This window comes from Erithacus rubecula (genome assembly GCF_903797595.1).
Source record: "Erithacus rubecula genome assembly, chromosome: 12".
Classification (NCBI taxonomy): domain Eukaryota; kingdom Metazoa; phylum Chordata; class Aves; order Passeriformes; family Muscicapidae; genus Erithacus; species Erithacus rubecula.
The window spans coordinates 6,065,088-6,092,543 of NC_136664.1; the positions used below are offsets into that span (position 1 = coordinate 6,065,088).

The 27,456-nt window shown below is 50.3% G+C and overlaps 1 protein-coding gene across 2 annotated transcripts; it reads left to right on the forward strand.

Moving 5' to 3' along the window:
* Nucleotides 1-26,745, forward strand: CSNK2A2 (casein kinase 2 alpha 2). 2 transcript variants are annotated; one of them, XM_079315823.1, is made up of 12 exons: nt 1-338; nt 542-653; nt 11,357-11,458; nt 12,173-12,223; nt 18,322-18,381; nt 20,391-20,474; nt 21,268-21,378; nt 21,589-21,690; nt 22,008-22,108; nt 22,791-22,939; nt 23,127-23,220; nt 26,601-26,745. In XM_079315823.1, exons 1-11 carry the CDS (start codon nt 235-237, stop codon nt 23,201-23,203), a joined length of 1,053 nt encoding a protein of 350 aa, XP_079171949.1. In that variant the 5' UTR covers nt 1-234; the 3' UTR covers nt 23,204-23,220; nt 26,601-26,745. The 2 variants fall into 2 exon arrangements, with proteins under 2 accessions (XP_079171949.1, XP_079171948.1); XM_079315822.1 differs by lacking the exon at nt 26,601-26,745 and having other exon boundaries at nt 99-338; nt 23,127-24,642.
* The last annotated feature ends 711 nt before the right edge of the window (nt 26,746-27,456 follow it).

Consider the following 27,456-nt stretch of genomic DNA (forward strand, 5'->3'; position numbering starts at 1 on the left):
TTGGCTGCGCGGCGCTCGGGGCGGCCCCGCCTGCAGCCGCCGGCACCGGGCCCGGGCCTCGGCAGCTCCGCGGGCCCCGCGCCCGCCGCCCCCGGGCCGGCCCCGCCCCGCTCCGGCCTGGCCCTGCCGCCCGCCGCCGCCGCCCTCCTGCGCGCCGCGCCCCGCCTCGCCGGCCTCCCGCGCCGGCCCCGCGCCCTCCTCCTCCTCCTGCTGCAGCCGCCGCCCGGCGCCGCCATGCCCGGCCCGGCCGCCGGCAGCCGGGCGCGGGTGTACGCGGAGGTGAACAGCCTGAGGAGCCGCGAGTACTGGGACTACGAGTCGCACGTCCCGAGCTGGGGGTAAAGCGCCGTGCGGGGACCCGCCCTCCGTCCCGCGGGAGGGCCTCGGGCCGTGGGGAGGGTTCCCGATCCCCCGCTCCCGGGCCGGGTGTCCCCGGGGGGCTGCGCAGGGGGACAGGCTGGGGAGGGATCCCCCTCCCGGCCTGCTGCCCTGTTGGTTATCCACTCTTCCCCCACCACCGCCTCTCTCTTGGTGCCCGCAGCAATCAGGACGACTACCAGCTGGTTCGAAAGCTCGGCCGAGGGAAGTACAGCGAGGTCTTTGAGGCCATCAACATTACCAACAACGAGAGGGTCGTCGTGAAGATCCTCAAGGTGAGTATCCCGTTGATGATGTAGAGGCTTGTGGTAGCTGGGAGCCAGAGAGAGAGTATTAGGTTTGGTGGGGCCAAAGAACTGTTGGATCTCTTTCTTCACCCTAAAACTCCTGTTTTCTCCTTAAGGACATTAGGATGGTGTGTTTGGAAATGGATTTGGTGTCTTGCATGCAGTAGTGATGTTTTGATGTCTCCTCCCCTCCTTGTCCAGCATAGCTCAGGGCTGAGAGTTCCTCTGGTGGGGGAGAGCTGTGAGTCCTGACATTTGAACAGCGTTGCGTGTTCTGCCTGTGTTTGGCAAATCGTATCTGGCAATGCCTGTCTAAAACAGCCCAGAGACTTCCATTTCAACTGGAATGTGAAGCCTGGAGGGGGGAATCCTGCTGTTAACCTCTAGACAGCCGGCATGTGGCCTTTTCAGAGCCAGGCTGTGGGATGCTCGGATGTTAAAAAAGCACCAATATTTTTTATTCAGTCCTTTAGAGGATCTGATGTGGAAAGGAACTTCATCACAGTCAGACTATAAACACTATGGAAGCTTGAGGGGGCTCAAGGAGACCTACCAGAGTCTGGCAGCGTTGGTGACCTGTGTGCTGGTGTGATGGCCGTGGTGGGGTTGGGCTGTGGGAACCTTCCTGCAGCACTGGGAGCTTGTAGTTTGGGGCATGTCTCACTGTGTTTGACACTGAAGCAACAGTGAGCTGTGCTAACTGTCCTAGCAGCACTCTGTGTTGGTGATCTTGGGGCAGGCAGGGGAGTTAAGACAGAGATGAAAGGTTAGAGTTGCAATATGTTTGGTTCTGGCTTGGCTGACACTTGTGGCTGTCACTTGTTGGACCAGCAACACTTGTCACTTGTTCCTCAAGAGCACGTGGGAGCCAGTGTCTGACCATGGGTGTCCTAAGAATTTGGGCACACATTCATCCACAGTGTGCAGAGGGATCTGAGTTTAATGTGCCCCTGCAGCCACTGAGAAGAGCAGCTTTCCAGGACATGCATCTCTGCAGGGCTGTAGCCTTAAGGCATTCACCAGATCCACTCAGATAGCATGTCTGGCATGTCTCTGCTGACATTCCCATTCTCTCACTGTCCCTGCTTCCTTGGGATCTGCCTTAGCTTCCCAAAGAACTTGTCATGGTTTGTCCAGCCAGTACTCCTGGGAAAGGTATGATCTTCCATCTGCCTCTGGGAGGACACACACAAACCCCAGGTTTGGCTGTGGGCAAGGAGGTGGCCAGGTGAGCTGTTTGGGAGAGCCTCCGTGGCTGAGCCTGACGTCAGGAAGAGTGGAGAGCTTCACTTGTCCTTGCCAAGCCAGGTTCCTCTGGCATGCTGTTTGTCCCTCCCCCTCCTTTGGATGCTTTTTGTGGTTTGGGGTTTTGTCTTTTTTAAAGCAGATGCAAGGAGGAGTTTTTGCTGTGAGACAGTAGTCACAATTGACAAGTGCAGAGCTGGATTTTACAGCAAGAGGCCTTGTGCCTGGCCTGGGGAAGCTGCACTTGTGCATGCTGCTGTGGAGCCCTTAATGGCCTCTTTGGGACTGCTGTGGTTTATTGAGATCCTGGGTCTTGTCCCACATAGAAAGGCAGCACGAGGCTGAGAGGAGGCTGCAGGGAGAGTCATCAGGAACCCTGCTCCTCACCTCTTCCGAGCCCAAAGAGCCTCCCCTGGAGCGATGCTGCTCTTCCTGTGGCAGCTGAACTCTGTCACGTCTAGGGAGCCTGTCAGCCTTGGACGGTGAGTCAGCTGGCAAGAGTCATGTCAGGGCAGCTGGGTGCTCCTTCTCCTTGGGGCCTGAATGTGTTGCCTTAATGCCCTGCAAGCAGGAGACTGGATTGTCCCAGATTTGAAGTGGATGGTGTTGCCACTGGTTCCCCTGGCTCTCCCCACTTGCATTAACATGCAGACAGCATTCCTGTGAGCGAGCAAGGAAAAGCAGAAGGTCCAGATAAATAAAGATGAACTTTCTCCTCAGTGGAAAGTGGGTCAGTGAAGAGGGAGTTTCAGAGCACCACGTTGTGTACATTATGAAAACCTGTGAAGTGTGGCAATAACATCACTCTGATCTGTGGAAAGTGCCTCTGGTTTCCTGTAACTAGACTCAAAACTTAATTGCAAACATAATTGCATGTATCTACAGTGGAGCCTTAGCAAAGGGGTGTCTCTGTTTCTCCTAAGCAGGGAAAAATTTGGATTCTGTGAGATGAGAAATGCAATCAAAAGTCTTCAGGTTTTTGTGTGATGCAGGAATGGGTCAAAGAGAAGTACCATGGTTGAGCAATGGATGCAGTACTTTAGCACAGTTGCTCCTTTCTCTTTAACATTTTTTGAGAGTACAATTTATGTTAGGTGTTAAAGTGAGTTTTAGCAAGAGTCACTGTTTTAATATCTCAGCTTCATGGGAAGTCAGTGGTCTGTCTTCCTAGCCTTTGCTCTTTGAAGCAGTTTGTCCTTACTGAAATCAAGCTAGCACATAGCAAATACTTCTCCTGCTTTGGTGCTGTACTACCTGAACATCTTGTACCATCCTCCACGGAGGTCAGAAAATTTTATCATCCTTTGATGCAGAACTGAGCCACAGAGATTTCCTGTGTGACTTTTGGCAAGTCCCTTAGCCTCAACAAAGCTGAGACTAGAGCACAGGTCCTGGTTTAGTGCTGCATGAGGGAGATAACTGCTCTTCCTTTTTGGGCAGCCACTTGCCTGGATTGTTTGTGAGTGCCCATGAAAACTTTAGCTTTGGACAAGGCCAGGGAGCTGAGGGCTCTGGTTGGTCCCACAGTGCCCTCGGCCTTTTGGCCTTGCATAAAGCAAGGTATCCTGTTTCCCTGGCCACTACCCAGCATTTCCTTTCAGTTCTGCTACCCCAAGTGCAGGGCCAGGCATAATCCTGCAGGAAAATGGGATGTTGCTAGGTATGGTCATAATGTATATCAGCAAAGGAGAATTAAGATCATGCAAATGACACGACTATGACTACCATTTCCTGGATCAAGTGCCTTACAGATGTGATGCTCTTAATGTCACTTTTCCTGGGAAAATTCTGCAGCTCTTTTTTAAGAAGGCAAATGAAGCAAACAGGTTGCTTCTCACTCCACTGCAGCAGGACATCAGGATGCACTGTCTAGGATGATGGTGTATGCAAAGTAGTGGGGCAGGAGCCTGGTTTGCCACACAGACACCCCCTGCCCAGCACCTTCCAGAAGCTTTTATCTTGAGCAGTGAGGCAGAAGACAATCCCCCCCTCCCCCCTTTCAGTGTATTCGGGAAGCAAAGAGTGAGAAGGGTCTGAAGTGTGGGGACTCTGCATTGTACTGACCAGCCAGCAGCTATGCTCCAGTCCCTCGCTGGTGTTGGAGGGTCCTGTGGGCTTTTTGATATGGCTGCCCTGGGTACGGCTGTGGCCCTGCTTCCTGCCTGCCTTGGGACAGCCCACACCAGGAAGGGGGAGTGTGTCAAAGAGTTCTGTACGTGCTTTCATGTCTTGCTGAAGTCTGATGCTAAAGTTTGACTCCCAAGATGAGGCCTGACATTCCTCAGCATGTACAAAGAAGTTGAACACATCCTTGTTGCCAGTGAGTCGTGTGTTGTCAACATCCAATGCAGGTATCTAAAGCACAGCTCTGCTCTTCCATATCTTACCACACAGATGTTTGGGTGGACTGCTGAGGTCAGTCTCTGCTGTTTCTTTGATGAACTTCTCATTTCGTTTTTCTGCTAATGCAGCTCCAAAATGTCTCCCAGCATGCCTTTAAAGTAAATCCTCTCTTCTGGGGCAACAGTGTTCCTGGAGGATATGAACATTGTTTAAGCTGCCACTCTAAAAGCCAAAGGCTAACTTTGCACATTGCTTGTAACTGCTACAGGTGATACCTTGTAGTGGGAATGATGCTGTTCTCCTGAGTTGCTTGCAGTTAGTGCAGGTGTGTTGGCTGTACCACCTCCCAGTCTCCTGTACTGCCTCCATCCATAGGGATGAAGATTACAGCATCCATGTTGGCAGGTCTCTACAGGAATCAGTAGTTGTCTTGCTTTCCTGATGCACCTGTGAGTCCATGTATGCTCTACTTGCCTGCAAAGCATTAAACCCATCAAGAAGAGGCTCTTTTGTCTCCTTGTGTAGGTACTCTGCATAGGCACACCATGAGTGAATGCAGGAGAAGAATGCAGATGCAAGGAGAGGGACCAGTGAGATGGAGGTCCTGCAGCAGTGATGAAATAGCCTTTTTCTCCTTTGGTGGCTTTTGTCCCTCTGTGCTGAGTCCACGCACTGGAAATTTCAACCATGTACATGGTTTCACAAGTGCATTCTTGTTTGTTTGGCTTTGTTTTTCCCCTGTTTCCCCATTTGGGCTGCATGAACCCTGCAGAGATGCTGCTTATACCAGGCACCAGGAGATCCTGGCAGTGTTGAGCTCCAGTTATCACTCTAGTAACTAGAGAACCAAATTGTGATGGTGGCTCTGGTAAGTTTTCTTCTGTCTCTCAAACTTGAGAGCCCACAAACATCAGCTTGTTCTGGAGGGGGGCTGAGATGACTCTCATGCTGGTGTGCAGAAGGGATTGCACAGGGAAATAGAATTGGATGCTGTTGGTCCCTCAGGCTGGAGCTTTTGACTGCATGGGTGACCTTCCACTAAAGCCGTTCAATGCCTGCTCCTGGTAACTCTGTGTCTCTTGCTCCTCCTGCATTTGCATGCACTGAATCAGCTGCCCCTGGCCCACTTCCTTCTCTGGCAGTCTTGAAATGAGCCCTTTTGCAAGAGAGATGGGTACACAGCTCTTCTCTTTCAAACACCAGTTGCCCACAACGAGCTTGGCAGAGTTGGCTACTGGAGTCCAGCCTTGTGTGAGCTGAGACCAACTGGGACAGTACTGGGTGTCTTGCAGAGGTCTGGAGATGCAGCTGGTGACTCTTGTGGTAGTGGTGTAACACCAATGGAGAAGGGTGAGATAGCAGCATTGTGTCTATTCACAGGGGCCTGAAGGAATGATTCCCATCCTGTGGAATGGTGGTGCTGGTGGAGATCAGGGCTTGGTCTTCATGTGTCCCCTTTTTAGTTGTCTGCAGCATCTTGATGTATCATGGGCAGTTCTGAAGCCCCAGGAGGCTGTTTTGGGGTGTGCCATGTTGGAATGAAAAGGATTCTGAAGGAAAGAATGAAACTGCTTTCAGAACAGGTGCTGGGATATTCTACCAAACTTAAGAATGTTTTATTGAATTAAAAAAGCAATAGTACTTTTGTAGTTTTAAGGTATGTTTTCCCCCCCTCTTTTCTAAAATTCAAGAGCAGCTCACAAAAGTTTGAATTCCCACAATAGAAGTGGTAAAATGCAAACAACCAACAGAATGTTAACATAAGTGGGCTCCTTGATTTTGTAGCTCTTTGGAATACAATTATTTGGTTTCCCAGCTGATGTCTGGCAAAATAAGCAGAGCTGCTCTGAAGCCAATTTTCCTATTGAGCAATTGGCGTCGGGCTTTATAGGCCGATTATTGTGATCCTTTCGATAATACTTGCTAGAGACAAATGAGCTTCAAGTGCCAGCTTTTAAATGTTTAAAGCCTGTGATAGGGATGCTGCTCAAGCCTTTCACTGGTCCTGGATGTTGTGTGTTCAGATCTCCCTGCTTGTTCACTGGAAACATCGTTGTATTTCCAGGCTATTCAGGCTTGGTGAGCAAAGAATTGATTTTTTTTTTAATGAGGTGGTAGAATACATTACTTGAGTTTCTCATGGATTTGTATCTTTTGGCTGCTAAACCTTCCTTCCTGCTGTGCTGACCCCAGTTTTGTTTCAGAGCACCTGCTGGGCAAAACCCAGCACCTTCTGGGATTCCTTCAGAGCAGCACGTGTGCTCCTCAGCTGGCAGCGTGTGTGCACTGCCAGGCTGCCTGCTCTGGGCTAATGAAAAATGATTTTTATGCTTTGGACTTAACTCATATTTCACATGCCTTCCTGGTCACTGCTTTTCTTTCACAGTGTGAAAATGCGTAGAGAACTTTGGATAACAAATCTCATTTCTCTCTTTGCATGAATTCAAGCAATGAGTCCCCAGGTTGTGGGGGAAGGCTGGAACTGGAGCATCTGACAGAAGAGTGCTTTAGAAACCAAGCAAAAAAGATGTTTAACCAGGCAGCCATTTATTCTTCAAGACAGGAAGTGATGGTTGCAGTCCTTTATTTAAAGGTTTATTTTAGCAAACAATGTTAATTCTCCCAGCTGCTGTTTGCTGCAGCTGGACTCTTTCCCTGCTTGCAAGTTTACATGGTCCTGTGGAAAATGACCCAGGATCTGCTCTCTTGGTCACAGAGTGTTTTCTTCTGGATCTACCTGACTGCAAAGCTTATTGTGTGACATTTTTGACCTCTGCAGAGGGATAACTTTGCATGATGCTCCCCAGTATTTGGGCACAGAGAGTTGGGATAGCTCTGGTCACTGTCACTGCCTCTTCTGCCTGACTTTCAAGTGGATTGAAGTATCCTTATCCATTTGGCTGGTAGGGTGGGAAACCTGCAGCCACCAAAGGATAGGTGGTTGGGGATAGTCAAGTGAGAGCTGCTGGGTCCAGCAGAGACCATCCTTCTGTGGCTGGAGATCATCTTGTCCCTCTGCTCTGGGCACTCAGCAGAGTGGACAGCGTGAGCTCTGTGTTTTGTCTCCACAGTCTACAGCCACCTCACCTCCATTTTGCCTGAGGAAGGAAGCAATTTTCCTGGGAAACTGGAAAACTGGTTTGTGCTAGACAGTAATGTTGTTCTAAGGATACTGATGCAGTTGAAGTAATTAAACCCCTCCCCGTGTAGACACGGTTAAACTGAGACATGTCTTTTAGCCTGGTTTCCTATGGAAACGAGTCTTATGCAATCCTGCTGTCTGTCAGCCTTTCTCCCCCTCCTCCCCCCAGTAGTTTTTGCACTGGTTGGCCAATTTCAACCAAATGCGACAGAAGTCTCCAAGCTGTCAAGTTTGTACAGATTTCATGGAAGTAGGTGTTTGCACAGAGCAGGGAAGATGTGTTGGAGCCCCTTTCAGAAGGAAAGGCTTTGACCCATACTGGTCACTGGAGAATCCCAGCATGGAGGAAAGCTTTGAAATGCCTCTGGCGTGGGAACAGATGGAGTTGGAGGCTGTACCTGTGTAAAACATTGCCTTGCAAACACAGGCAGATCAAACTCAGGAGCACTTAATTTTGTCAAGGTGCCTGCTCCCTTCCTCTGCTGGAAATCCCCCTCCCAGTGCAGGAGGACTGGCCTGTGTAGGAAGCACAACCTGAAATGCTGCTGTTCATAGCCTGGTTTAATAAAATAGCCTTAAATGAGTATTGTTAAAAATACTCTGGCTGCAAGGGCTAGTGTTTTAGAAGCTATCCCTGCTGGGAGAGGCAGATGGTTGGAGGCCATAATAGCTTCAGTTCACATTTAATCCATGTGTGTTTGGAGTCAACATCCTTGGAGAGACAGATCGGGTGACTCTGAGAGACAGTTGTAGCAACCCAGACTTAATCCTGGTGTGTGGCTGATATGCTGCTGCTGCTGCCTGTGGTTTCAGCACTACTGAAATGTGTGGGCTCTGGGACATGAGGGAAGTCAGCAGAGTTTCTCTGGTTTGAACAGTTACCCCAGTGCAGTGCTGGCCATGTGCTGGGGTGGTTTGCACCAAGGGGTTTGACTTGCCAGGTGCAAGAGCTTGAGCTTGGAATCAATTACTGGGCAAAAGCAGAGCCCCAGTGCTGTCCCTTGGATAGCACAGAGTGTGTGTAGCTGTGGCTGGAGCAGTGGTGTGGGATGTGTGGGTAGGAGGTGGTGTGAGGCTGGGCAGGTGGAAGCTGTGCAGGACAGAGTGTAGGCCAGCAGTCACCACTGAAATGGGGAAACTGTTCCCCCACATCGCCCTCTCTGAGGACACTGCTAGGCAATAGCTTTTCCTCTAAGATGACTTCAGCCTGTGGCATTTCTTTTGCCTCATCCTTGTTTACCTGGTGGTGGAAAGCCCCACTCTGAGCACTGCTGCCTGCAAGGGAGAAGGTCTGAGGATGTGCTGCTAACACTCTGAGCACAGCTCCCCAGCCCTGCCTGGAGCCTTGTGGGGCCCTTGTCCCAGCCCACAGCTGATGTGGGGATGGTGTCACCAGCCTGGCCAGAGCTCTGCAGTCCTGCAGCTTAGCAGGAAAAAATGCAAACAGCAAGTGCCTTTTATCTCTCCCTCTTGCTGAGACAGTGTTTGCCCGAGAGTTTTCCCTTGGTGATGTCAGAGATGCTGCTGGTGATGATTATCTGCAGGCATTTAATTAAAAAAAGACCAACTTTCTACTCTACTTTTTTCTAGAAGTCACTAATTTTGTCTGCTTTAGTGTTTTGGGGTGTGGTGGGTTAGGATAGATTTCTGATGCAGATAACATAGATCATCATTTTTCCATCCTGCAAAAGGAGAAACATGTGGAAGTAACTGGAAGACAACTTCTTCCCCAGTAAGGAGAAAAGAAAGTCTTGGAGGGATAGAGGGATATCCCCCCTACCTAGCTAATGCAAAAGCCCCCTGAAATAACTTCAGTACAAAGGAAAAGGTGTTTTGTTTCTAAGCAGGCTTCGGGTCCTCTTGGCTGTGTTCAGGGACTGTTTCAGCTCCCAGTCAGGTGCAAGTGTTGCAGCAGAGAGGCTGTAAGGCATGTCTGTCATAGCCAGGCCATTCAGGGAGCACCTTCAGCATGTCAGTGCCTCAATTTCTCTTTGAAGTTCCTTGGAAAACAGCTTGTGTGTGCATCTGCCTTATTGGACAAGCAGAGTAACCAAATTACATCCTCTAATTCCATCTTGGCCTTCTGGTAAGATCTGTGCATGTGGGTGACACAAGGGCGGTGTCCATCTCCATGCTGACATAAATTAAATTAGCTCCTAATGAAGCATCCTCTTCTCAGGTTCCAAAATGTAGCCCTCCCTCTAGCTGGTTTTCATGCCCCTGCTCTGGCTGGTTGTCCCTTTCTGTCCAAGCTCCCAGGAGCTCCAGTGTTGTGTGGGTGCTGCCCTGGGGCTGTTGGTGGCCACTCCCCAGCAAGCCCAGCCCCACATCCCTGCAGCTCTGACAGCTGCTGTGGCCTTGCTGCCATTTTCCACAGTGGCTTTATGAGGTGCTGACGTTCCCTGTGCTGGCATTGGTGTTATTTTTGGCACTTTGCTTCAGGCTGAGATTCTCATCTTTTGGCTTTAAAGTCTAGCTCATGCCTTTTAACTTGCAAAAGGAGAAGAGCAGGATTCGAATCTGAAGGTTTCAGCCACCTGAAGAGCTTGGAAAGGCAGCATATTTTATCACTTACATAAACGCCATATTTTCCCACTATATAAAACCTTCTGTTCCTTCTCCTGTCTGCTCATACATTTCTGCCAGGGGTCTGAAATCAGGGATTGCCTTGGATATGCTGTAAGGCATGTATGAGTTGTCCCATCAACACTCTGTGGCCATCATAGAAGTGGGAGATGGCAGAGGTGAGGTGGTGAGCACAAACTGTTGAGCTCCTGTGGCTCCTTCACACAGACATCTGCTAATGTGTGTTACTTTGGGAAGGTGCCTCATACCTTTGCCATTCCTCATCACACCCCTCCACACACACCAGATTCAGTGCCAGATGATTAATGTTTTAGAAAGCTAAAAGTTTAGAGAGGAGTATTTTCATCAGCAGCCTCAGAGATGGGGCTTTACCAGCAAAGGGCTTTACCAGTCCCTGCAAGATGTCTCTACAGTTCTTTTTAGTGGTACTGGTGGGGCAGGAGGGGATGTTTCAGCTATGGAATGAAGGACTGCTAGACTTGGTGACTTGCAGCTGGTGCTGCCCATACTGATCAATAGCCAAGGCTCATTAAAAAAGTCTCACCTCTTATCTGCTCTAAGCTGCCTTTCCTTTCCAGCAGGCACAGAGCTAGGGTTGTCCTGGGAGTGGATGAGTTACAGAAACGATCATCTGCATTGAAGTGAACCACTGGATCAGCAGAGTGTAAAAGCCAACTCAAGCTCTGAGCCTCTGCCTTGGGAGCAGCTGTTCTTTGTCACTCTCCACAGGGGGATGTCCAGAGAACAGCTTACTTTGCAAAGAGGGCTCCTGAGACTGAGCAGATTAGAGGAGGAGTCACAACTGTTTAAAATGTCTTTAAGCTTTAAAAGTAATCATGGTTATGGATGCAATGACATGCAGTGCACTTGGCTCTGTGCATTTGAGGTGGTTGCAAGTGAGGCACAACAGTGTCTGAGCTTACAAGTAATCTTGGTGTTGGAGACTCAGGTTATTGTTTCATGGGATTAAAGTAGAGGTTGGGAAACAGGCTGAAAAGTGAAAGACTGGTTAGTGCTGGTAAACAAAAGCATAGGTAGGTCCACCATGCTTGTCCTGTGGCTCTGAATGCACAACATGACTCAGTATGCTGAGGTTACCACATAGCAGTCCAAGGTGCTTTTAACCACAGTTACTGGAGTCACAGTTTTGTTTGTCTGCAGTGGTTTGATTGTCCCCCTGATGTGTGGGAAGGTTTCATGGATGAGAGGGAAATCCTAATTCGTGCAAGGTGTCTGTTTCCTGTTTGGTGCTAAAAACACTCCCATGTGAGGGTGGGAGCAGAGAGAGAGGAGAGGAGGTGATATGTTCCAGTGGCAGAAATCAGTGTGAATTTCTGAAAGGACTCTCACTTCTAATTTCTTTTGTCTATTTAAGCCAGTGAAGAAAAAGAAGATAAAACGCGAGGTTAAGATTCTGGAGAATCTCCGCGGTGGCACCAACATCATTAATCTGATTGACACTGTCAAGGATCCGGTGGTAGGTGCCTGTGTTGGGGGTGTGTGCTGGGATTGCCTTCCCTCTGAAGGCACAGGCTGCTTGGTTTGGATGGGCTCCTCTTCCTTTCCATGTTCCCCAGACTCTTCAATACCCTTTCTGTGTCCTCTGTGAGTTGCCACAGTTGATGGGGGAAGATTTGAAGTCCTACAAATTTTCTGTAAGAAAGTAGAGCCTGTAGCCTTCTAGCTTGTCTGGCATCTGGAACCTAAGTACCAGCCAGGGACACTAAGCACTTTAATCCTCCTGGTTGCTGTCCTACCCAGTGACCAGCAGTCATGTCATGGTCTGCACTGCCACAATTACCCCATTCCTGGGGAGTTTTCTCTGACTGGCAGCTGGCTGAGGGCTGTGACCCCTGGTCTGCTGGCAGCCCTGGAGAGGAAATGCTGCTGCAGTGTTGGCAATGCTGGCTGACCTTTCTCCTGAGAGGAAGGCTGGGAGGCCTTGGCACCTGGTGACACATTTTACCTCACCCAGTGCTCTCTCTGTTCCATGAGGAGGGGAGCAGTGCTGGCCAAAATGCCAAGTTGGTGCTCAGTGTGTGGGGTATAAGCAGGGCTGCACTTTCCATGTTCTGCTCTCACCTTGCTCTCCTAGTGAGGGCTGGGCAGGAAGCAAAGGCTTTCTCAGGTCTCTTGGAGCCAAAGAAAGGTCAAGTGTGTATTTTAAACCATGACTTTCTCTCTCTTGCAGTCAAAGACCCCTGCTCTGGTGTTTGAGTACATCAATAACACAGATTTTAAGGTGAGTGTTCCTGAGTGGAGGAGAGAGGCTTCCCATTTTTCTAAAGTGCTGTGATTTACAGATAATCCTCAGGAGCTGTGGGGGGAATTTAGAGTTTCCACAATTGTCAGCTTTGCTTTTCTTTCTCCATGTAAATCAGAAACCTATTAATGGGCTCTAGATGAAAAGGCATAAAAGGTTTGTGTACTGAATGTCCCAACTCTGAGGAGTAAGGTCAACAGGTTAGATATTCTTACTCCTCTCTCAATTTAGTAATCACTGCTGTGCTATATATTCAGCCCAAGTTAATCCCTGAGCTGTAGTGCTCTGTTTACAGCAGTTCAGTTGATGGACCTGGTGACACTGGTTTATTCTGGAATCTTTCAGACCTGGGGACTGTGGGGTGGCAGAGGCTGGAGAGCTCATCTCCCACTGCCACTGGTAGTGGGGGATTGAACATTCTTGAATACATATTAAGAGCTTTTTTCCCTTGTCTGAGGCTGCAGCACATTTCCTGGCTCTTTTGATGTCAGGGGGCTCCAAGGGATATTACTGTTCCCAAAATGAGGGTCCTTCTGAGTGCAGCTACAGCTGCCTTTGCTTCCAAAAAGACAAAAGGGATCTGTAATTAGCAGCCACACCTATTTTAATGGTATCTTTGCTTCCCCCATGTGAGCCTTTACCCCAAGTTACTCAGTCAGTGGTGGAGAATTAATTGAGCAGTTGCAATTAGAAAGCCAGCAGTCATCCCTCCTGCACCATTCAGGCATCTCTTTCATTCCATGTTATGGGATGGTGTTTTTTACTTCCTCTCTGTCCTGGATCCTTATGTAGGTACAGGTTTTGTAGGAGGCAGATGTACCAAACACCTAGAGAAGAATCTTGGGCTGGTGTTAGTTATAAAGGAGGCAGCTGGCTCAGAGACCAGCTCCTGCAGCCCTGCATGCTGAGGGGCAGCACATGTAGTTTGTGTCCCTCTGGAGTGGGCCTGCTGAGCTGGATGCTGCAGGGTGGGATGTGTGTGTGTAGCCAGAGCTGCAGCCATGCTGCAGTGGAGGTCTGAGTGCTGTTTGATCTCATGTAGAGATACATTGCAGGAGCACCAATAACAGAAACTTGCAGCAGCATCTGCCCTGACAGCTCTGGGTGGGGAGAGAAGTATTGCCTCCATCTAGTAAACAGCCATGAGAGGAGTGCTCTGTGGTGACCTTTCAGGGCTAATTAAAGCAGGTTTGGTTTGCCTGGGCTTTGTTGACATCAGCTGGGCTGTGCCAGAGCCTTGTGTACTGGGAATGTGTCCCTGTGCTTCTCCTGTGACCCACAGCCTCCTTGTGAGGCTGGTCCTAGAAGTTTTTAACTTTCTATTTAGTGACTTTTTAATTATTTCATTGATTTTGATTTTTAATACTTGTCTTGAGATAAGCTACATTGCCCAAGCAGTGGTGCACCTTGCTGAGGATTGTTTTGTGTGTCTCCAAGTCAAAGTATGATTACTCCACTGTTGTGTCCTTAGAGGAAAAAATTATCCTCAAGGATATCCCCCAGAAACTGAAATGTGTTCATAAAGGGGAGTGTTCAGCAGTACATTGAGGCTGGTGGCCAGTAGGGACTCTTAACTGAAAAATGCTGGGCTCAGAGTCCATGTTCCTTTGGCCACATGGAGAGCCAGGCTAGGCACTGCTGCAGCACTAAGGAGCATTGGACTGGCCACTGCAGAAGTGGCAGTGCTCTGCTCTGCTTTTGCATTAGAAACAACTCCATGAGCTTGCAGCAGACTTTTCTAGGCTCCTGGGAGAAAGCCTGGCTCCTTGGGGAAGTCCAGATTCACAGCTGTACAAGTTCAAGACAGAAAGTATTGATGCTTTTGATGCTGATTGGTACAAGGCAGGAATAACTTGTCTTGGGAATGCAAGTGTGTCCCCAGGGCATGCAGTGTGGCTTCTTGTGCTCAGAGCTTATTTGTAACCTGAATTTCCCTAGCTGTGTATGGGGTGTGTGGGTTGTTTCATGCTCCACTCCCATGAGCTGTCTGCCTGTTTGAGTAGGTTCTTGGGGCTGCAAATAATTGCAGATTATAGAGCTGCTTCTACTGAGGGTGCCTGTGGGTGTCTTCTATATAGAAACTCCCAAGATGTCTCTTCCCTTGCTCTGAAATGCCAAGCAGAGAGTACAGAGTACGTGAGACTCTGTGTTGGAGGTCTCACCTTGCTCTGTACCTCTACATATGTAGCAGCTGGAGAGCACACAGTTATTGTCCCCTCTGCTCCATAGTCCTTATCTCCTTGGGCAGCCAAGTTCTGCTGGAGTTGAGTGCCACATGAGCTAATCCAGGTGACAGGGACCTCTTCTTTCTGTTTGGATGTGGCTGCTGCTGATGTGCCCATCTCTGTGTTGACATCTGGGTTCAGCAGCACTGAACCAGCATCTGGCTGGCACATCACCTTCAGGGTGTGTGAGGGGTTCCCAGGGCACCTTGTGTGGCTGAGAGCTGTGCCCTGCTGGCAGCCCTGGAGAGGAAATGCTGCTGCAGTGTTTGCAGTCCTGGTTGATCTTCCTACTGTAGTGAAGGCTGGGAGGCCTTAGCTCCTGGTGGCACATTTTACAGGCAGCAGCTGGTTGCTGACCTCTCCACAGGATTTTATTTTTCTCTGTCCTATTGGCAGTAGTTGCTCAACAGTTTGGATGTCTGCTCAGTTGTCTCCTTTCTGGAAGTTCCTTTCCTTCAGCATTATTATATTTTGCTTTGATGCTCATACTTTGACCCCTTTGCCTGTTCAAATAGAACATTGTTCATGTCAGTGCACCCATGGCAGTGGCTGCTGGGTTTCCTCAGCTCTCTGTAGCTGTGGCTGTGGACAATCCCAGATCAGAAGCACAAGCTTTTATTTCACTATTCTTAAATTAGGGTATAAACAGGAGACTTAGGTGATACCTCCCCAGAGCTGATTACATTTTCTTAAATTACCTGTCTGGGTCCCTTCTGGAAGTGACAGCACTGTACCTGCTGGGAGGATGAGCTGGAGCCAGACTGGATATGTATTCTGCTATGTGAGGACAGCAGCTTATGTACAGGGTTAGTGTTTCTCCTCAGACCTGCTGCATTACTTGTCATCTGAGAGCATTCAAGCTCCCCACAGTAATTTGCCTTAAATGAAAGCTGCACTGCAGAGCCACATGCAACTGAGGAACCATCAGTGAAATTAAATGTCTTTTGCTAATTGGTTTCAAATTAGAAATGAGACGCCTGCACTTCAGCCACTGTCAGCTCTCAGGTATTTTGGAAGTGTACCTGGTACTGTGCCTTTCACTGCCCCAAAGAGGAAAATCCCTTAGGAAAGAAGGGGACAGAGACAAGTCTCAAGGAGCAGTTCTGGGTTGGATTTGCTCTAGCAGGTTTGGAGCTGAAGATGAGATGGGTGAGAAAGGTGAGCAGTGGAAGGTTGTTCAGGATGTTCAGCCACATGGAGTTGTGGATACAGTGGGCTTTTGAGTCAAGTCTTCCATTTCACCTGCACTTAGGTGACTTTTCAGACCCAGTTGTTGTGAAATGTGTGTGCATTGTACATCTAGGGTTTGTTTAAAAAATTGTTGTTGCCCTGCATAAGCAATGCAGAAGTACAAAAGATTTCTCCCTTGTGTGGCTGCCAAGACTGGATGCTTTGGGAACTGTTTTCCTTTTCTTTTTTTTTGCTGCTGCCCTGCACCCCAAAGCAGTGTCTCTCCTCACAGCCACCCTGTTGCTCTGCAGATGCTGCTTCCTGCACGTAGCCAGCTGTGTTGCTCACTCAAGGGAGAGGAATAAGCATTTAACTCCTGTCAGCCCCATGGTGGGGGAAGTGTCTCTGCCTCCTCAGGCACTGATGGGATTTGTTTATGATTGGTTATGTGATGTGTGCCAAAATATCACCGAAAGCTGGAGAGGGGCAGTGGCTGCCTGTGGGTGGGTTTGGCCTTTCCTAGTGCTCTGTATGGAGAAAGGAGACCAGCCCAGGTCTCTAAGGCCTTGCGGGATCCTGAGTGCTGAGCAGATGTTTGAGCTGAGTCTGAGTGATCCCCACAGTGATGTCTCTGATAATTCTACTCCACAGAGACAGCTGTAAGAGCAGAGCACAGGGCATGTCTGCAAAGGAGGTGTCTGTCCTGCCCTGCTAGGCTGGGCAAAGGGGATTTGGAGCCCACTGTCAAAGCCTCCTTGTGGCAGCTGCTGTGCAGGAGCCACTTGCAGTGGAAACCTTGGCTCTGTCCTTCAAAGCTGTCTGCATTCACTGGCTGCCTGCAGGGCTGAGCAGGCTCCTGCAGGGACTGTTCCCTGTGGTGAGCAGAGCTGGGCACTGCTGGCCACACTGCTGGCCTTGGCACTGACAGAGGTCAGAGGGGCTGGGTTTCACAGGCAGCTCTTCTAGGGAAATCTGTTGAATGCTGTTTGTCCAACAGTGTTTGGGCTTATTATGGCCCAGTGCCGAAGGCCATGAGCTAGAGAAGCAACAGCACTGCTGGTTTGAGAAGAAAGACATTGGTGACCTCCCTTCCATCCCCTTCCCACTTACAGGCAGCAAGAGGCAGAGAGCCAGGGAATAGGGAAAGAGGTCTAGTCTGGTAATGCCACTGCCTATCCTGTCCTTCTTCCCCAGGTGCATTGATGTTGCCAGGTGAAGTTGAACAGGGCAGTGAATACCAGAAGGACATTTTACACATTCCTTACAATGTTTGTAACCTAGGAAGCCATTTAAACAGACTTCTGGAAGGACTCAGCTGTCCTCTGCTGGCCCTGCATCCTGCATCAGTTGTGCACAAGTCAGGAAATCCATCCCTGCTATGGCTCTATAGCTTGTGGCTATGTCTTTTTTGCTCCCTGCTCACTTGTCTGCTTCACTGGGTTGCTCCAAAGCATTAGGATCACCCCAGCTCATGAGAATCCAATGCAGTTGTGTCCTGGAGGCTGTTAAAGCTGCGTGTGTGTAAGTGACACTCGTATGTTGTCAAATGATTTCTGATTTTGGAGCTGGGCAGGGCCTGTTTGGAGATGGCCCTCAGTAAGGGAGGAACCTGAGAATCTCAGCATGGGCCTGGAGGGGATCCAGGGTCAGAGCTGCTTCTTTGGAATGCGAATTTCAATCCCTTGCTCTGGGATTTTTCCTGAAGCCGCCAAGTGGTGCCTGTGATGGACAGCGGGCTCCAGTGCTGATGCAATTGGTGATTTGTCTGAGCTGTGAGATGATCCTTGTTTGTAAGAAAGGGCAGAGAGGTCTGGTCCCACTGCTGCCCTGAGTGTCCTTCCTTGCTGTGCCCTGGCATCTTGCCTTGCTTTCCCTAGGAGAGAGAACAGCTCAACAAGGTTGGGCGGACTCCATGGCCTGTGACAGATACAGAGCAGAAGACAAATTTGGGGCCAGCTGTGACCTGGTATGGGAGCAGCAGGATGATGTGTTTTCCTGTGGTGGTGCTGGTGGCACAGGGCAGGTTAAAGTACCCCCTGGAGCTCTGTCACTTCCACATTAGCAGCCACAGGAGACCCAGGAGAGTGGTGGCAGTGAGCACTTCCCCACAACTCAAGTTGTGCCTTGGTCCCACAGGCATTCCTGTGCTCTTCAGTTGCATTTGCTTTTACCCTGGGATAGAGGAGAGCCTTTGCTGGCTCTCTTCGTGCATCCCACCCTCACTCTCCTTTAGATTGATGTTTCCCTCTCTCTGTCACATCCTGAGCACCTAGACACCTTCCCATGTGCTCCCAGCCCACCTGCCCTGAATGCTATTGTCAGTGCTGACATGCAAAGACACTACAGTGACTTGACAACAGAAACAAACTCACAATTGTCTGTGCCTCCTCCAGAGCTTTTGCTCTGTCCCTCTTGGACAGATAGCCTGCCCATCTCCTGCTGGAAAGTTGTGACAAGTCTGAATGATGCCAGTAACATTTCGCTGGAGCTCCTGCATCTTTTTCTAGATTTCCTGGCAGGTCTGAGACCAGGAGAACCCTCAGGAATGGTAGCATTCTTAGGGAATCTGGAATGGGGTCAATGATTGAAGGCAGGTGGGGTGCAGGAAATGAAACTAATCCAAATCTGGAGTATTTATTTTTTCTCTCTTTTTTTTTTCCTCCCTCCCCAAATCTGTTTCAGCAACTGTACCAGATCCTGACAGACTTTGATATTCGGTTTTATATGTATGAGCTGCTTAAGGTGAGTGGCATTACACATGACAGTCTGGATGGGGAGACCAGGAACAAGAGTGGCAGTAGTGGGGCTCATGGAGCACTGTTGCTGAGAGGTTACTTCTCTTGTGTCAGTGCAGAATCCAAGTCTCATAACCTGGGAAGGCTTGGCAAGAGATCAGGTTACCTGGCTTGTTGCCGTGAGGTATTGCAGCCAAACTGGGGGCCTTTGGTCACCTCCAAAGAGTCTGTGATTCTCTGAGGTCTGAAGTGTTTGTGATTGTATCACCAGGTAGATCTGTGCTTGGTCTCCCTGTGTCTCTTGCACCATTGGGCTGCTGTGAGGAAAATCAACTCCCAGAAAACCAGCCAGAGCCAGGACAAGGCCTTTGAGGCAGGGCTGGGGAATTATGATGCCAGGGAGAGCTGAAGAGAAGGATTGGCTGCTCCAGGCTTTCCTCTGCCACTGTATTCAAATACAGCCCCAGAAGGTGAATTCTGCCCACTAATTATGCCAGCTGTTACATGTAACATCAGTATTTCCCTTTGACACCTCCCAGCCAAAGCTTTCCTTGCCCCTCTAATGAAAGGTGAGGAGTGCTCTAAATACCTCCCCTTAACTAGCCTAGCTTGCACTTCCCCATGGAAATTCCCTCAAGGAGCCATGGCTGGTCTGTGGGATGTGCTGCACTGACTCTTGGGGGTCTCCATCTGCAGGACAGGGGAGGCAGCAGGGCACAAGGGAGAGCTGTCAGGTTTGACTGATCCCAGGGCTGTTCTGTACTGACCTGCTGGAGCAGCAGCTTGGCTGTGTCAGGTCCTAACAGGGCCTTGGCACTTCTGGGCTGGCACTTTGCAGCTCCCATGCTTCTGGAAATGAGTGGGACAGGCTAGGAAAGCCTTTTGTGCTCCAGGACATGATGACTGAAGGAGATTTCCTGAAACAGATTCAGTGAGCTCAAAGGAATCTTTCTTCTCTACATCCCCATGCTTGGTCACCTGTCTGCAAGGGAAGGACCTTCCTGTGGGATGTTGGGAGTGAGCCTAAGGCAGCCTGGGATTAGGATGGGAGGGGTGATGAAGTTCAGATATTCCTTGAGCCTTGGCAACACAAGACAGTAGAAGAGCTTCATCCCTGGAAGCAGTTTGTGTAACCTGTTACACATGTCCTGGGCTGGAGATCCATGACCACTGTTTGCTGTGAGTCCTGTGGGCTGTGAGGCCACATGTCACTGCAGGGCTGTTCTGAGGCTTTGCTGTTATGGAAGTTGTTCCCTCCTTGCTTCCCACTGTGGCACAGGCCCAAGGACAGTGTTGCTTCCCTGGCACTGATGTCTTGGATATTGAATGACTGCAGCCTGTACCCTCTTTCTGTGCTGCTGGAGATGCCATAGCATCTGATAGATGTTGATGGATGGATCTCCCTCCCCTTGGAGATGGGAAAACAACATTCTCACCCCCTTGCTCAAGGGAACAGCTGTGTTGGGGGGGCAAGTGGAGCAAGGTCATGGAGCTGGGGAGCTTATATGTGCTCCTACCTACAAGCTTGAAGCAGCTTTGCTCTCCCTCATGTGCTATACTCTCCTATTTTAAGTGCTGTTTGGCTTAAATCAACAAGGCAGAGGTGACTTTCTAGTTTGAGTGTGTTTTGTGATCAAGTGGAAAGCCTCACTGGAAGGCCATATGCATGCAGGAATCATTCCCTTTCTAGGGAAGAGAGCCATGACCTAGGAAGCACAGGGCTACCCAGGTGGGAGCAGTGGGCTTGTCACTTAGACACCTCTCTGCATTGTGTTCTTCAACAGCTGTGCAGGGAACACCTGTGACTGCAGTAAGGCACAAGGTCCATATAGTCTTGTTGCCAGCTTGTCACTTTATCATGTGCAGCATAAGACCTGAAACTGCTTGTTTCATGTGCCAGGGGTATGGCACTTCTTGTGGACTCTTGCTTCTGGCTGAGAACTGTCTGTTACATTGGTAATGCTGTGCCTGTGGTTACAGCCATGTCTAATGTGTGTGTGTGTGTGTGTCTGCCAGGCCCTGGATTACTGTCACAGCATGGGAATCATGCACAGGGATGTCAAACCCCACAACGTCATGATAGACCACCAACAGAAAAAGGTACTGTGACACCAGGGCTTACAAGCAGGCATTTTCCAGGGAAACTTGAAACTCTGCTGCCTTTGTACCTTTGTACCCATAGCCCTGGCAGCTGCACATACTCCTCTAACCTTTCTTTACTGGCTCCCCTCCACCACCAGGAGATGGTCAAAATCCCACAGGGCAGCACATCAGTGGGAGTCCATGACTTCTCACTGCTGGTTGTGCTGGTTAGACCACAGGAAATGGGCAGCACAGGGGGTTGTGCTGGAGTTTGTGTCAAGCAGCTAGTTGCTGGTCCACAGGTCCCTCTCAGTCAATTAGCAGTGGCTGTACAGGCAAGGCAAGGTATCTAAGGAAGGGAATATCTTACTGGAATCCTTCCCTAGTAAGCAGGTTGTCCATCCCTGCAGCTGTGGAGATGGTCTGCCTGCAGGATGTGCTGAGCCACTCTACCCCATTTTCTGCTCTCAGTCCCCAGGAAAAATCAACACTGCCTTCAGCCCAGCCCTTTTAAACAGTGGGATAAGACTTTTGCCTGTTCCCTAGTACTCAAGGACCTGATGGTGGTAGTAAGGAGCCAGCTGCCCAGCAGTCAGTGTGCTTGGACTCAGAAGGCAGTGGAGCTCTCCAAGCTGGGCTTTGCCCCACCAGCTGATGTTAGGGGAAAGGGAACAACCCAATCAGAGAACTTCTGAGAGTATCTGCTGTCTGTAGAGGGGCTCCCTCCACCCTGGGCTCCAGACTTGCATCAGGGGATTGAGGTTTGGCCTGCACCCCTGGTGATGACTCTGTGTCTCTATTGCCCGTTCAGCTGCGGCTCATAGACTGGGGTCTGGCCGAGTTCTACCACCCAGCTCAGGAATACAACGTCCGTGTGGCCTCCAGGTACTTCAAAGGACCAGAGCTCCTTGTGGACTACCAAGTAAGAGTCTGTCTCCTCCTTGCTATCCAGTGATAACACTTGTGGCTGCATTTTAGCCACCTTTGGGTTGTCTGGTTTTGCCTGTCAGAGCATTGCCTGGGTTGGAGAGAGGCTGGCTGTGAAGTGCAAAGGCTGAGGCTGCCTGTGCTGGTGGGGAACCAGGCTGTGGTGAGTGTGCCTTTTCTGACAGCTTCTCCTTTTCTCCCTCAGATGTATGACTACAGCTTAGACATGTGGAGTTTAGGCTGTATGCTGGCAAGCATGATCTTCCGAAAGGAGCCCTTCTTCCACGGCCAGGACAATTATGACCAAGTAAAGACATTGCTACCTGGCTTACTTTGTGAAAAGTTTGTCCCCAGTTCATCTCTGTGTGTATAGTGGGGAGGCTCTGGTGATGGGACTGCCAGGCTTGGGAGGATGCTGCTACATGTTTGGTTAAGCCATCTGTGATTTTGCTGCCACATGTAGCAAACTTGTTTTCTGCAGGTATTGCGAAAGCAAGTTTCAAGGGAGAAGCTCCTTCTGTCTGGGATGTTTCCAGAAGGAGGGCTCTTAGATTTGGGCAGCTCTGCCTCTGCTAAGGAGTGGTGGGCTGCCCTTCTGCTCTCTGACCTTGCCTTTTGTTCCAGCTGGTTCGCATTGCAAAGGTCCTGGGCACAGATGAGCTGTATGGGTATCTCAAGAAGTACCACATAGAACTGGACCCACACTTCAACGACATCCTGGGCCAGTAAGTGGAGAAGTGAAATGCTGCCTTGTTTTTCCTTGTAAGCACAGAGAGGGAGATAAATTGATGTCTGTACCCTTGAGGCACTCTCAGGTCTGCTCTGTATTCTGGATAACAGTGCTGCTTGCAGGCTTCACATCTAGCTGCTCATGTTTTCTCAGAAAGTCACTGAAATGTAGACTCTTTCCTTTTGTCTCTCCCATGATTCATGAGCCATCCCCTAGTTCTTCTCTCTCCTGCTTTTTCACGTCCTTAAAGTGGAGATGTAGACATTGCAATTAAGTGTGGGCTGAGTGGCTCAGAGTCTTCCAGTTGAGATTTCTGTAAAGAACAAGTGGAATGGATGGAATGGTGAGGACAGCTTCTCTGAGGCTGGCTGGCAAGCCAGAGCAGTTCTGGTCTCAAGGGTGTCACACTGCTGCCACATGCTGTCATGTTGTCTAGTCCCTGTAGACAGAAAGGAATGTACAATGTTGTGCCTTTGCTGGCACAGGAGATCCATATGATTGTGCACATAAGGAGGAGGATTTTCCACCTTTGGCAGGTATTTGCTGGGCAGTAGCTTGTGCAAGGAAGAGCTGTGGGCTGTTGATCACAGCCAGCTATACTCAGGAGTGGCTGGTGGCAGGTGATTGCCATGGGACATTGGGGTAGTGCTGTGCAGTGACAGCTGGTCCCTTTGCAGGCATTCCCGGAAGCGCTGGGAGAACTTCATCCACAGTGAGAACAGACACCTGGTCAGTCCTGAAGTCCTTGACCTCCTGGACAAGCTGCTGCGATATGACCATCAACAGAGGCTGACTGCCAAGGAGGCAATGGATCACCCCTATTTCTGTGAGTCTGTGGAGTAGCTGGGGCCAGCAGAGATGGAGTTGTGGGGGTAAATTTTGGCTCCCCACTCTGCAAAAGCCTTAGCAGCTCCATGGGTTTTGAGGGCAGTTTCTCTGAAAGGATTTGCCTGGGTGGAGCTTCCGCTTTATTAAGTACTGTTTCCTTTTCCTGCCTGGTCTGTCTCCTGCAGATCCAGTGGTGAAGGAGCAGTCCCAGCCCAGCTCAGAAAATGCTGTGCTCTCCAGTGGCATGACAACAGCACGATGAGGACTGGAAAACGACGGGTAATTCAAGATGTTTACAAATAAAAGCAAAACCTTCGGTCACACAGTGAAGGGAAAAGAACCAAGGACCCCCCCCTTCTTCCCCTCCCCTTTATACTCGGCAGAAATCTAACCTTGGGGGGGGTCTTAAACCTCAGTTCCTCTCTGGTGGTTGTGGTTAATGTAACTCTAACCCTGTGGTACCAAAGCCCTGGGCAAATGGTCTTGCAAGAGCTAAATATGTAGTGATATCCCCAGGGCTCCACACAACTGATTCTGGTTCACATCTCTATGGATCCTTCTCTTCCTTCTCAGTCCAGCCTTCCCCACCACGCTGGTGGGGACAAATTGGTCGTTCTACCATCAGCCCTTAGCATGCCTCTTTCTGAACTTGCCTTTCTGACTTGTAGACTCTGAATGAACCAAATTCAGGCTGGGGGTCAGCAGGTGCAACTCTGTTTTGAGGTCCAAGTCTTTACTGCTCACTCTGGGCTTGAATTTGGCCCTTGAATTCCAGTTTCAATTGTGAATGCCGGGGTGGTTGGGGGGAGGGAGGGGGAGTTCGACAAAAAACAACCCACAAACCCAGCAGCATCTCGGGATTGGTTTGGAGCATTAAAACGAAGGCACTGATCCGAGTTGCTGGGGAGAGGAGATCCCCCCCTCCAGTGTGTTTGACAAAGGCTCGCTCTGAGAAGAAACTCAATAGACCTGCTTTGGAAACTTGTGAATGTGAGGGCTGCTCTTGTGGCAGGAGAGGGGAGGGACTATCCAGACTTTCCCACCGAGCTCAGGAAAGTCAGTGTTGCAAGATTTCTTGTGATAGGTGTGCAACCACGTACCTCATGACGTGGCTCCCATGAGAATTCGTGCCAGACGCAGACTTGTGCCAGAGCACAGCTCTGGAGCGGTTCAATCCAGCACCGCAGGATGGAGGAGTGGAGAGGAGGCCGGGGAGGAGAGCACAGGGAGGGGGGAGGATCAACAAACAGCGGCGTCAGGGCGGGGGCTGTGCAGCTACTGATCCAGGCCTTGGGATCCCACGCAGTGTTTTAACAAAGTCAGCCGTTTGTTGAATTCTGGGGTGCCGATCCTGTTGGGGGGTGGGGGGTTCATCTTATGGGTTCTTTCATCAGATCCCTCGATGGCTTTATAGCCCCACAATTCACAGTTGCCTCCTCTACTTGTTCTGTGTGTAACTTCATCAAGTGGTTCTGGTGACACTCAAACCTAGACGCTGGAGATAGTGTTTTCCCACCAGCACCTAAACACAGAATTTCCTTCTGCGGCATTGTTGAAATAGTTAATTTTTTATAAGGTTGCAATGTTTCTATTTGAAACATCTGTTTACATTCCATATTCCAATAAAGTTCTATTGGCATCGACAGCAGGTCAATCCATTTGTATAATTCACTGAAACCAATAAATATCTATACGTCTGAACGTCTGCCGTCTCAAATCTATGGGATAGCCAGAAGGCCTGAGAGCTGGAGGCCTTGTCTCCTCCAGAAGGGCAGGTCAGCTCTTCCAGCTCCTCTTGTCTGTGTTTTTTTGGGGTGTCTCATTCAGTCTTTGGTTGCAGTTCTTCCTGCTGTCAGCACTGCAAGTTTCTCTGGGGCAGATTGTCTCCACTGCCAAGGGGCCGCAGGGGAGGTGTGAGGGTTTGGGCACAGCGTGGGGCTCAGCTCTGGTGCTCCACTGCCTCAAACAGGCACTGCCTGAGGGACACACCTGACTCTGCTGTGACCTGGTGGCTCAGACCAGGTCCCCAGTGCACAGCTGGAAATTGGGATTCTCCACCTGTGTACCCCATGCTTGTCTGCTTTCAGCCTGGGTGGATGGCTTTGTCTAAAGATGTGCTGAGTAGGGAGTAGCTGTTTCCTTCACCTGGGGACATGGGGACTGTCCTGGGTGTCTGGGCTGAGGAGCAGCCTGTGGTTGCTGCTATCCCACAGGGCCTCGCTAACCTTTGCTCTCCTGCAGAGGCTGCTGAAGGCATTGGTCAATGTTCCAGCCTCCTCCTTGCCTCTGCCCACCCTCCTGGCTGGTTAGCCTCAGGGGCAGGGGAGTCTCTTGTGCTCTTATTCTGTGCCAATACCAGCAGGGTTGGTTTGGGGGTTTAATATTGTGTTTTGAAGTGACTTTAAATATCTGTTGAACTGCTCCATTGAGAAGTGGATGTTTCTCATGGCCTGTTCAAGTTGCTATGGGAGAAGCTTGTCTGTTTTACAGCTCTTGGGTGTTGGCATTCCCAGCATCTGGAGGGGCAAGGCAGAAGAAGTGGGGAGAAGAAAAATGGGTTGAGTGGGGGAACTTTGATAGGTGAACACTGTTGACCACTGTGTATGAGTGTGCTGCATATAAATGCTTGACAGTGTCTGAACCTGATGGTGAAATTTCAAGGTGTTGCTTGGGGAAGTATCTATTTTGTAAACCTGCGTCAGAAATTATTTCCTGGTACCCTCAAGCAGAGGAAGAGTTGCTCTTCCAGAGACTGAAATGGCTTTCCCTGGTTGCAGTAAGCAGGCTGGAACAACCTGCCCCTTATCTCCCCACAATCCTACCCCAGCTCTAGGATTGGATGAGCTGTGACAGATTCATCCTGGAGGGAAACAGCAGCTGAGCAAGAGTAGTCTGGGAGCAAGGAGGGTGTGGAGTCTCCTGTTCCCAGGGCAGTGGGCACTGCAGCTTGTGCCAGTTCATCTCTGCAGCCAGTGGCTCTTCCAGCACTCAGAGAAGGAAATCCTTCTCTCCTCTGGACCTTAGCAAAGCCTGCTCCTGGCCATAGGGACAGCCAGGAGCTGGGGAGGAGAGCTTTGTCCCTAGGAAGTTAGAGGAATGGATCATCTGCTTTCTCCTGGAGAAAGTTAGGAGAGTCCTAGTGCATGTTCCTGGCCTTTCAGCCTGGCTCCAGCTTTCTAGCAGAGGTAGAGCATGGGTTTGGCTGAGTGCCTTGTAAGAGGAAAGGCTCAGTTTTTGCCCCAGCAGCCACTGAGGGATGCAGCAGGAAACGTGCAGTAAGCAGCTTTGCCAGCTTGTCTGTTGCAAGAGTGCTGGGCATGATGGGAGCTTTCAGTGGAATGATGGGAGGTGCTTGTGGTCGTGGAGGGAAACTCAAAACAGTAGGTCATGGAAAAAGAAGCCCAAACTTGTGTCTGGGTGTCTGTGACAGTTCTGCTTTGCTGGACTGCATCTGTCTCTTGCCTTGCTCAGCCCTGCCTTCCTTTCTGGCCCCTTCAAAGCGGGCTGAGGTTCCCCTGCTGTCCCCACATCCAGAGGGCCATGGCTGGGCTGGGGTGGCAGCATGGGGCAGCGTGCCCAGCCATGGCCTCACCACGGCGCTGGAGGAGCTCCGTGTTGAGCTGGCAGACGCTCACTTCCCTCCTCCCGTCTCTCCTCAGGTCCGATGCTGTTGCTCCCAATTTTCCATAAGCAGAATGAGAACCAAACCCCACGTGCCATCGGCGCGGTGGAGCGGCGGCGGGCGGACTGCGCGGCGCGGGCGGGGCTCAGAGCGGGGCGCACGCCTGGCTGGACGGCACTCGCCTCGCTGTGACCGCAGCCCTTCCCTCCGACTGTTAAAGGTTCTTCTGCCTCTGTTTCCTTGTTGAGCTCTTCCTGACCCAGAAAACGTGGAAATGTGAAGGGTGTGCAAAGCAGTTGTTGGTTAGTCGTTCCTTCCTCTGTTCCAGCTGTTCCCCCCCCAACCTCTGATGGACCATGGTTAGTCAGCTTGTGCCTGTCTCTTCCAGGACATGGGGGTTGCAGGGGATGTAGTATCGTCATGGACAGTTCTAGACTACAATTAAAAGAATTCTATATTGTTGAATAAAAGTTTTAAAAGAAGCATGCAAGGAAGAGTATTCAGTGGGGAGGGAGCTGCAGAGTGCTGGCACAGGCCAGGTGAGAAGAGCTAGAGAAAATTGTACAAAATCAGTGTGGGCAGAGGCAAAGGAGCCACTTGCCACCTTTGGGGGTGCTTCTCCTTTCCCTCCTTAGGCCTCCACTCTTCTGAAGGTGCCTGCCTGGGTGGTGGCTTGAGTGCCAATGCTGGTACCTGCTTTTTCCAGCCTTGGCAGGGCTTGGGCATGGCTCTGTCTCTGAACCACCACAGCTTCCATCTCTTTCTTGGGCTCAGGCTCTCCTCCTCCTCTCCAGCACCATGACAGCAAAGCCATGAGCTGGGAGGTCCTGCCCAAGAGCTGCTGTATTGCAGGAGTTCCTCTCAGATGTGGTCCTTCACTGGCAGTACTCAGG

Excerpts from the sequence above, each read along its gene's own strand:
- CSNK2A2 (XM_079315823.1), top strand. The coding sequence starts at position 235 with ATGCCCGGCCCGGCCGCCGGCAGCCGGGCGCGGGTGTACGCGGAGGTG. Across the intron at positions 18,382-20,390 it reads ATATGTATGAGCTGCTTAAG|GCCCTGGATTACTGTCACAG; the intron begins GTGAGTGGCATT and ends TGTGTCTGCCAG. Across the intron at positions 22,940-23,126 it reads AATGGATCACCCCTATTTCT|ATCCAGTGGTGAAGGAGCAG; the intron begins GTGAGTCTGTGG and ends TGTCTCCTGCAG.